Consider the following 9,901-nt stretch of genomic DNA (forward strand, 5'->3'; position numbering starts at 1 on the left):
ATATTATGCTAGTAGGACATTGGATTCGGCTCAAGCTAACTACACCACTACCGAGAAGGAAATGCTTGCGGTGGTCTACTCTTTTGACAAGTTCCGCCCTTACCTTATTGGGGCCAAAACTATTGTCTTTACTGACCATGCCGCCATCCGCCATCTATTTGTTAAGCAAGATGCAAAACCAAGGCTTATAAGGTGGATCTTGCTCCTTCAAGAATTTGATTTGGAAATCCGAGATAGAAAAGGGTGTGAGAATGTGGTGGCGGATCATCTTTCAAGATTGGAGCATGCTAGTGAAGAGGAAAAATTGAAGTTGGTCATCAATGAAGAATTCCCGGATGAGCATTTGTTTTATGTGGCCAAGGGTCAAGTGGCATGGTATGCCAATATTGTGAACTATCTTGTTGCTAAGGTGATTCCCGAAGGACTTGAGGACTATCAAAAGAAGAAGTTCTTCCACGACGTGAAGTTCTATTTTTGGGACGAGCCTTGTCTTTTTAGAAGATGTGCCGACATGGTGATTAGAAGATGTGTCCCTCAAGAGGAGTGGGAGTCCGTTATTATGCATTGCCACACCGCACCTAGTGGGGGGCATTTTGGAGCTAACCGGACTGCTATGAAAGTGCTCCAAAGTGGTCTATTTTGGCCAACCATCACCAAAGACTGCCAGGACTACGTGAGAAGATGCAACGAGTGCCAGAGAATGGGGGGTGTTTCTAAGAAGAAGGAGATGCCATTGACGACAATTGTTGAAGTCGAGTTGTTTGATGTGTGGGGCATTGACTTCATGGGGCCCTTTCCTCCATCTAGTGGGTTCCAATACATTCTACTAGCCGTTGACTATGTATCAAGGTGGGTGGAAGCCATTCCTACCCAAACTAATGATTCAAAGGTGGTGATTAAATTCGTTCAAAAGAACATATTCACGCGATTCGGCGCACCTCGGGCTATCATAAGTGATGGAGGGTCTCATTTTCGCAATAGGTGGCTAGAGGCGGTCTTAGCAAGGCATGGAGTGAAGCATCGGGTGACAACTCCTTATCATCCACAAGCTAATGGTCAAACCGAGTTGGCCAATAGAGAGATCAAACAAATATTGCAAAAGAGTGTCAATGCTAACCGTAGAGATTGGGCTCTCAAGCTTGACGATGCTCTATGGGCGTATAGGACGGCTTACAAGACGCCAATCGGGATGTCACCTTATCAATTGGTCTTTGGGAAATCATGCCATCTCCCGGTTGAATTGAAGCACTCATCATATTGGGCGGTGAGGCAAATGAACATGGACTTCACCAAGGCCGGCAAGGAAAGGAAGCTTCACCTCAATTTACTTGATGAATTTAGGAATGAAGCTTATGCTAATTCCTCAATCTACAAGGAGAGGATGAAGACGTATCACGACAAGATGATTGAGAGGCGTGAATTCCACAAGGGGGATGCCGTGTTGCTTTTCAACCACAAGTTGAGACTCTTTCCGGGCAAGCTAAAATCTAAGTGGTCGGGACCCTTCACTATCAAGGAGGTCATGAGCAATGGCACAATGGAGCTCAAAGGACCCGATGGAAGCACGTTCAAGGCAAATGGTCAAAATCTCAAGAGGTTCTTTACCAAGGAGCAACAAGACGAGGTCTTTGTGGTTGCCTTGATTGAGTAGTGGAGCTTGCAAAGCGTCGGGCAAATGACGTTAAACAATTGCGCTATGGGGGAGGCAACCCCTAGTAGGTAAAATTTATAGCTTTTGTGTTTTTGGTGTGTTTTTATTTTGTTCTTGTTTTTGGTGTGTTTTGTGTGTTTTAAGTGGAACAGGAGATAGGCTTTGATGGGTGAAAAGCGGACAAAAAACTGGAGAAATGGCGAAATGGACTCGGAATCCAGAAAGTTCGCCCGACCGGGCGTTTTGCAAAGTGCAAATCGCCCGACCGGGCGTTTACAGAAATCAAGATTGTCCAGAAAGTTTGCCCGACCGGGCGATGTACAAAATACGAATCGCCCGACCGGGCGTTTGATGAAATCGGGATTGTCCAGAAAGTTCGCCCGACCGGGCGATTTTCAAAATGCAAATCGCCCGACCGGGCGATTTCTTCGCGCGATTTAAAGACGCAAACCAGGTCAGTTTTTACACTTTCAAAACCCTACCCCCATTTCTCTCTCGTTCCTCTCTACTCTCTCTCGCCCCTCCACCTTCAAATCTTTCACTTACACTGATTTCACACACATACCATCCTCCCAATCCATCTAATTCAAGGGTTGAACCGATTAATCGGTTGATTTACTCAAGAACAAGCAAAAAGGAGAGAAATCCGTTTTCTATCACTCTAAGCCCGAAAGGTATGATTTTTTTTTCATTCTTCTCTTACTTATGCTCGGTGTTTAGATGATTATTGGTGAATCGAGGGTTGGAAACTAGCATGTCTTTCGTTTGTTTGGAGATTTCTTGACTAATTGCTAGTTAGAGGATGAATTTGGTTTGAATGGTTGCTTTGAGCATGAATTGTGCAATTTCCTTCATGGGTTTGTGGTTATTGAGTGTGGGGAACTAGCATGCTTTGATTTGTTGATGTCTACATAGATGCAATATTAGATAAGTGATGCATGTTGGTGGAATGTTTGAGTTAAGCATGATTGAGGTTTATTGTTGTGGAAGAGACATTGTGTGACACAATGGGGGGTTGATTCTAGTCTTGATAAATGTATGAATGAGAAGTTCTTTTAGTATAGAGTATGTTTGGGGGAGAGTGTCTGCATTAATGCATCTTTGTGGTTTCTTGTCGAATTGATCTAATACTCTCAATTTTTAGGTAGTGAACGATGGCGCCCAACCACTCTGGAGTTAATTTGAATGCCGAAGAGAAGAAGAAATGGGCCGAACTCTCACAACTACCCTACCGGGTAGCTAGATATCCATGCCCTATCACAATCCGACGGTTGGGCATTGAGCAGTGCTTCAATGAGCTATGTGAAGAGGGGCAACTAAATGGGCTCTTCATGGCACAGAGGAACCCCTCCTATCAGAGGCTTACACTGGAGTTCTTGTCTACCCTTGAGGTAATCATGAACAGGAGGGAGATAGTTGCCATCAAGTTTCGTATAAGGAATGCTGAGTACACAGTGACGATGGCACAATTCAAGGAGATCTTTGGATTTTCAGGGGAGGTGTATAGAGAGCCGTTTAACTTCAGTCACAATGCGAATGACTTCTGGAAGGCCATCACTACCGTTGATGACAACTTCGCCGCCAACAGGGCAAAGGGTTCTCTCATTAGGAACCCAGCCTTGCGCTTACTCCAGAAGGCGTGTGTATGTTACCCCTTCGCTCGTCATGAGCATGGGAGTGTGCAGAGAGACGAGCTCTTCCTGTTATGGACTATTTTGCACAAGGAGGCTCCGTTGAATTTGGGCCACTTCATGATCAAACATCTTGAGAGGGCTTCGAAGAAGAAAACCGGCACACTCTGTGTCGGTGCGGTTGTGTCAGCTATTGCACTCCATCTGGGAGTGTCGACGAGGGGCTTGGTCGCCGACATTGGTGACAACTTGATGGACTTCGGCTTTCTGAGAAGAACAAGGCTGGTCGGAGTGGACCAACGAGGGCAGATATATTTGATACAGAGGGCAGCAGATCATTACCCCCTCCCGGACACCGTCAACACCTATGTGAACGGTCCTTTCCACAAGGAAAACTGGAAGATGAAGGCTGCGGTCCACGAACAAGTCTCGGCGGTGAATCCGCGGAACTTGCAATTTAGGGATGTGAGCCCGAGCTCGAGTGTTGATGAAGCGCCCCACATGGGCTTTCCCGAGATCGAGATGGGGGACGAGCAGAATGAAGAAGAAAATGAGGAGGAAGGTGAGGATCAACCGACCTACCAAGGGGGAGATGAAGCCGGGACAAGCACTCAGAGGACACGAAGCCGACAAGAGCGACAAGAGGAGGACTACGGCTCGATCAATGAGAGGTTGACACGGATGGAGTTGCGTCAGCAGGAATATTGGGTCCAGAATGAAGCGCGATGGGACCAGTTCGAAACCAACTGGACCCAATTCACTGATTTCAACAATGCACAATGGGCCAACATTAATGCCCGATTCGATGAATTCCGTGGCCAGTGGCAGCATCCTCCGCAGTGAAGGTCCATGGGAGATCCACTCTCTTTCAAACTTATCCTAGCTTTGCTTGGAATAAGTTTGGGGGGGTGTCTAGTGGATTCCCTCTTTTACCTCTCTCCCTCTTTATTTGATGATGATACCCCGGCCTGTACCCCTATTCTTTTGATGATATTTGATGATGATATGTGGGCATGTAAACTTATGTGGTTTTGTTTCCTTGTCCCACTTGTGTTTGTGTCTTTGTTTTTCTTTTTAGGTTTGTTTTTCTTGTTTCCTTTTGTGTTGAATTATCTCCCTTGGCTAGGATGATAGTAGGGTTGAGAAAAATTGAAATTTGAACGAGTGTGAGACATGATGGAGGAGTTGCCAATGATGATTTTGTGCAAAAACTTTCGAAAACCTTGTTGATATGGCTAAAGAACATGTGATTTTTCATTTCAAATTGCCTAAAGTGAATTACATGGTGCCTTGTCTTTTGCCAAAATGACCTTGTGAGAATTGAGCCTATATTGTTCCTAAATGTGTGATTTATCTCAAACATGTCGTATGTTTCTAGAACTTGCTCGCGATTTCTTTGAGTCTACATAGTGATCATAGAGATAAGGGAGGACGTTAGGCCATCCTTGTTAGCCAAATTCTCCTTTTACCCGTTATCATGTTAATAATCTTTGTTAGCCCACTTTGAGCCAATAACCTTTCCTTTGACAAACCATGGGGTTGGATTACTTGTGTTCTATTTTTGAAAAATCAAAAGGAAATGAAAGTTTGAAAGGGGGAATTAGCAAATGAAATAGAAGCTTATTGAGGTAGAAAAACAAAAGAAAAAGAAAGAAAGAATAGTGATGTTACCATGCAAAGCATGGAGAAAAAGAAAGAAAAGAAATAGAAAAAAAAGAGAGAGAAAAGAAAAGAAAATTGAAAGTGAGAAATAGTTAATAATTGGCATTTATTGGAAAGGGTGTGTGAAGGTTGAAAAAGAGGTGAAGAACAAAAGTGGAATGTTGGTAGATGAGAAGAGTCTAGGGAAGCCTAGAACTAGCTAGATTGGGGAAGAAAGTTGGTGAAGTTGAGCAAGATATTGGGAATTAAAGTCACTTTAGCCGAAAATTGCCTCACCTATCCAAAGAGCCTACATTACAACCTATTGAAAAGACCTTTCGGACCTTATATCTTTAATCACACCATAGTAGAGGAGAGTGTAAATTTCGAGCAAGCCTATGGTAAACTATCCATGTGTTTGATGATTTGAGAGTTATGTCAAGAGTTTATATACTTTGAGAGTGAGTGAAATTTCTAAAATGCACATTGCATTTTCTCCTTGAGAGGGCAAATTGGCAAGGTTGAGCACATGATAGTAACTTGAAGCTATATTTCATAATACTTTACATGCATCCGAGGCCATTGATACTTGTCGTATTTTATTTCTATTGAGGCAATGATGACACTCCACATCCTTGCATGAGTTTGTATGTCTTGTTTCTTTCTTCTTGTTCGAGGACTAACAAATGTTTAAGTTTGGGGGAGTTGACAAACTCATAGTTTAGGATGTTTAGATGGGTGATTAACACATGTTGTTGAATCTTTTGAGGTATAAAGTATATGTTTCACCCACTTTTCAGCTATTTTTTAGAGTTAACGAGTTTGTCGGAGTTTTGATGCAAGAACAGGTCTAAAACGGGCAAAACGGAGCGAACGGGCTGACCACAGAAAGTTCGCCCGACCGGGCGATTTTCATATAAAAAACGCCCGGTCGGGCGCAAGCCGAAGAAAACAGAAAGTTCGCCCGACCGGGCGTTTTTCATCCAACAAAACGCCCGACCGGGCGTTTGAAGCCTCATCGTGATTTACCCAGATCGCCCGACCGGGCATATTCCGACTTACAGATCGCCCGACCGGGTGATTTGTCGCTGTTGCCAACTTTGCCTCTTTCTCACTCCGGATATAAAAGGGTTCTCACTCATTTCCAAACCCTAACTCCCACACCACGAATCTTAGCAAGAAAGTAAGGTTTTGAGAGGATTTGAAGTCAAGGAGCTTCCCATTTCCAAGAGATTGGAGGAAGGAGACCTCCCACCATCAATTCCACCATAGGGAGTTCTAGTATCATTTCTATTATGTGTAGCTTTGTTTTCCTTGTTTTTGCTTTTATGTTAGCTTTGACTATGAGTAGCTAAGCTTTTAGTAGGGATTTGGTGAAGTTTGAATGGATTGTATGGATTGAATCTATGGTTGAATGCGTATCTATCTCTTTTGTTGGTTTTGTTGAACCTTGGTCTTTTAATATCTAATTGCTTAGCTACCAATTAGATAAATCTTGTACCTAATTGATGTTATTGAGAAATACAAGATTAGGATAGATGTGTAATCAACAACTCCGTGCATTATATGTAATCGAGAGATGCATAAGCTAGAGAGAGGGCTTGGGTCCGTTGTGCTTTGGAGTCAATCTCGAATTGTATGGACGAGACTCCTACACTAGAGATTGACCCACGTGTTAGATGCACCCGAGAGGGGGTCTAACCGATTATCCCGACTTTCCTAACCGCATTTGAGGCCCAATAGATGAGCATGACCCATAGATGAAATCCTTGATCCATTCTAACGGATCCATTTCCCTATACTTTCCCAATTTGTGTGAAAACCTATCTTTGTTTGTTTGTTTTTCTTAGTTAATTGTCTTACTAGCTTATTTGTTCTTTGATCTTAGTTAAGAAAACCAAAAACCCCTTTTATTAGTCTAGATAGTGTTCAAAGTTACATCATAGTATTCAAACCGGCTTTTAGTCTCCGTGGATCGATAATTTAGCTTACCACGTGCTACTTAACTCGTACACTTGCGGGTGACGCTTTTGAATACTAAATTAGCACGAGTCAAGTTTTTGGCGCCGTTGCCGGGGACTAAATTTGCTTTTGTGTTTGATATTGTGAAAAGATAGAGAATACTAGTTTAGACATTTTACTTGCTTTAATTATTTAGTTTAGTTTTCTAGTTTAGCTCTATTTTGACTTTGTTTCCTCTCTTGTGTTGTGTAGGTTTTTATGCTCACGCGCTCAAGTCGTTTACCCCTTGAGCCGATTAATTTAGAGATAGAAGCCGCCAATAGAAGAAGAGGAGGACGAAGGAGAAGAGCAAGAGCTCAACATCAAGTTGAGCCAATGGAAAATCCACATGGGAACAATGAGGGAATTCCCCCTCCACCTCCACCTCCATTAAATCAAGACCAAATCATTCTCCAACTACAACAAGAAATGGCGGAGATGAGAAGGGAAAGAGAGGAGGAAAGGAGGCGAGAGGCTCCGGTTAGAGACGCATTTGGGAACGTCAATATCCCACATCCACCCTATGATACAAGGGTGAATGCCAACAATTTTGAGTTGAAGACAGGATTGATTCAATTTGTGGAGCAACTTGTTTTCTCGGGAAGGCCCACGGAGGATCCTAATAGGCACTTATCTAAATTCTTAGAGATTGCCAATACAACTAAGCTTAATGGGGTTCCCGACGATACAATCAAACTTAGGCTATTTCCATTCTCATTGTCGGGATATGCTAGAGATTGGTTTGATAACCTTGAGCCGGGCTCGGTTACAAGTTGGGACGACTTAGCCCAAAAGTTTTTGGATCGATTCTTCCCTCTAAGCTCCACTCTCAACCTCCAAGCAGAGATCTCCCACTTTAAAATGAAGGGCCAAGAGTCTATGTTCGAGGCTTGGGAGAGATTCAACGCCTTGCTAAAGAAATGCCCCAACCATGGGTTATCTCCGGGCCATCAAGTGAGCCTCTTCTACAATGGATGCTCGGAGTTTATCAAGAGTCAATTAGACTTTGGTTCGGGGGGTTCATTCTTGGACAAGGGGGTCGAGGAGTGCAAGAAGATGCTTCAAAGGCTTGCCTATACTAGCAAGGGTTAGAGCTCGGGCCGAGATAGTTCAATGCCGGTGGCTTCGGTTGTGGATTCGGATGCATTCAATCTTCTCAACCAACAAATGATGTTGTTGAATCAAAAGGTGGATGGCCTTAGTTTGGGAGTTGCACCTATGGGAGAGCCTTTACATACCGTGGAAGATGTCAATTATGTGCATCAAGGAGGGAATCAAAGGAACTTCTACAACTATCGCCCTAACAATGGGGGTGGTAATTACCAAGGCTATCGCTCACCCTTCAATGCACATCCAAACCTTTCTTATGGCAATCCAAACAATGCTATCCAACCACCTCCACCACCTCGTTTCCCTACACCTAGTGGGTCGACAAGTGGGGCCGCTAATGTGCCCACCAATTCTAAACCTTCAAGTGATGATGTCACCCATGAGCTTCTAAAAGCTCTAATGGAGAAGACCGATGGAATCATGACACAATCTACTAAGAGAATTGATAAGGTTGAGACGGCGGTAGTGGAGGTCACCACGAGAATGGGGGCTTTGGAGCATCAAATGAGTCAAATTGCCCAAGCCGTGGGTCAACTTCATCAACCGGGGCAATTCCCAAGCAACACCATTCCTAACCCAAAGGATTGCAAGGCTATCAATTTGAGGAGTGGAACAAGCTATAAGAGCCCCCCTATGCCCGAAAAGGAAGCTATTGTGCAACCCGAAGAAGAAGAGACAATAGAAGTGGAGGCATCAACGAAGAGCCCACCAAAAGATCAAGCCGAGACAATAGTTCCTCCTAAGCCCACGGAAGTTAAACTTCCTTTCCCTCAAATGATGCAAAAGAAAAAGAAGGATGAACAATTTTCAAGATTTTTGGATATCTTTAGGAAAGTTCAAATTAACATCCCTCTTGTTGAAGCACTTCAACAAATGCCAAGTTATGCAAAGTTCCTCAAGGATGTGGTATCACAAAAAAGGAAATGGGGGCACTATGAGACGGTCAACTTGACGGAGAGTTGCAGTGCAATTATTCAAAGGAAGTTGCCGGCCAAAATGCAAGATCCGGGAAGCTTCACTATTGAGTGCACTATTGGAAATTGCTTTGTGGGGAATGCCTTGTGCGATCTAGGGGCTAGCATTAATCTTATGCCATTGTCCTTCTTCAACAAGTTGAATATTGGTAAATTGAGATCGACTAGCATTACTTTGCAAATGGCGGATAGATCGGTGGCATATCCCTCGGGCATAGCAGAAGATATATTGGTGAGGGTGAATGAGTTCATATTCCCCGTTGACTTCGTGGTGTTGGACATGGAAGAGGATAGAATTGTACCTCTTATTTTGGGAAGACCGTTCCTTGCCACCGGGAAGGCCATGATCGATGTTTCAAAAGGGGAACCAAATTGAGTAGGCGAACCAAATTCAAGTGCAAATAACAAAGGAAAGAGCAAGACTTTGAAGTAAATGGAGAAATAAATGGAGTTTTGTTGACGTGTACAGGTAGTGTACGCGTATTCTAGAATTTAATGTCTTTAACTTTAATAAATATTTCTACGTGCTTATGTGGTTAGTTGCTGGTGCAATGAAGTTTAAATATAATGGTGAATGCATGAGACTTCTTTAATTATATGTGATAATGTGAAATAGTCGAATAATGATTAGATCTAGTGTGCACTGTATAAATGTGATACGACATGGATGATACTGAAAGGTGAGATGGTGTAAATATATTGTGTTGGATTTAATATTGAAGTTGGAATGTATATGATATGCAAAGTAACGTAAAGGCATTTATGTGTTGAGCTATTTGATATGAAAAGTAAACATAAAAGTTGGTGGAGAATCGATGTGAAAACTGATTTATAGCTTTAAATGTGTTGAGCAACGTGAAAAGAGATGTGAAATATGTGTTATGCCCCATTGC

The 9,901-nt window shown here is 43.1% G+C and overlaps 2 protein-coding genes and 1 non-coding gene across 3 annotated transcripts; 2 read left to right on the plus strand and 1 right to left on the minus strand.

The window, feature by feature from the left end:
* The first annotated feature begins 2,040 nt into the window (after window positions 1-2,040).
* On the plus strand, window positions 2,041-4,125 carry LOC121774534. Its single transcript, XM_042171393.1, has 2 exons — window positions 2,041-2,325; window positions 2,796-4,125. Exon 2 carries the CDS (start codon window positions 2,806-2,808, stop codon window positions 4,123-4,125), a length of 1,320 nt encoding a protein of 439 aa, XP_042027327.1. The 5' UTR covers window positions 2,041-2,325; window positions 2,796-2,805.
* Window positions 4,126-7,755: 3,630 nt separating this feature from the next.
* LOC121775633 lies at window positions 7,756-7,862 on the minus strand. Its single transcript, XR_006045179.1, has one exon. It is a non-coding gene; the product is annotated as a small nucleolar RNA R71 (small nucleolar RNA).
* Window positions 7,863-8,037: 175 nt separating this feature from the next.
* LOC121774535 lies at window positions 8,038-9,384 on the plus strand. Its single transcript, XM_042171394.1, has one exon. The coding sequence runs from the start codon at window positions 8,038-8,040 to the stop codon at window positions 9,382-9,384; it is 1,347 nt and encodes a 448-aa protein (XP_042027328.1).
* Window positions 9,385-9,901: the final 517 nt, after the last annotated feature.

This window comes from Salvia splendens, chromosome 17, assembly GCF_004379255.2.
Source record: "Salvia splendens isolate huo1 chromosome 17, SspV2, whole genome shotgun sequence".
In the NCBI taxonomy this organism is placed as follows: Eukaryota; Viridiplantae; Streptophyta; class Magnoliopsida; order Lamiales; family Lamiaceae; genus Salvia; species Salvia splendens.

Excerpts from the sequence above, each read along its gene's own strand:
- LOC121774534 (XM_042171393.1), top strand. The coding sequence starts at position 2,806 with ATGGCGCCCAACCACTCTGGAGTTAATTTGAATGCCGAAGAGAAGAAG.
- LOC121774535 (XM_042171394.1), top strand. The coding sequence starts at position 8,038 with ATGCCGGTGGCTTCGGTTGTGGATTCGGATGCATTCAATCTTCTCAAC.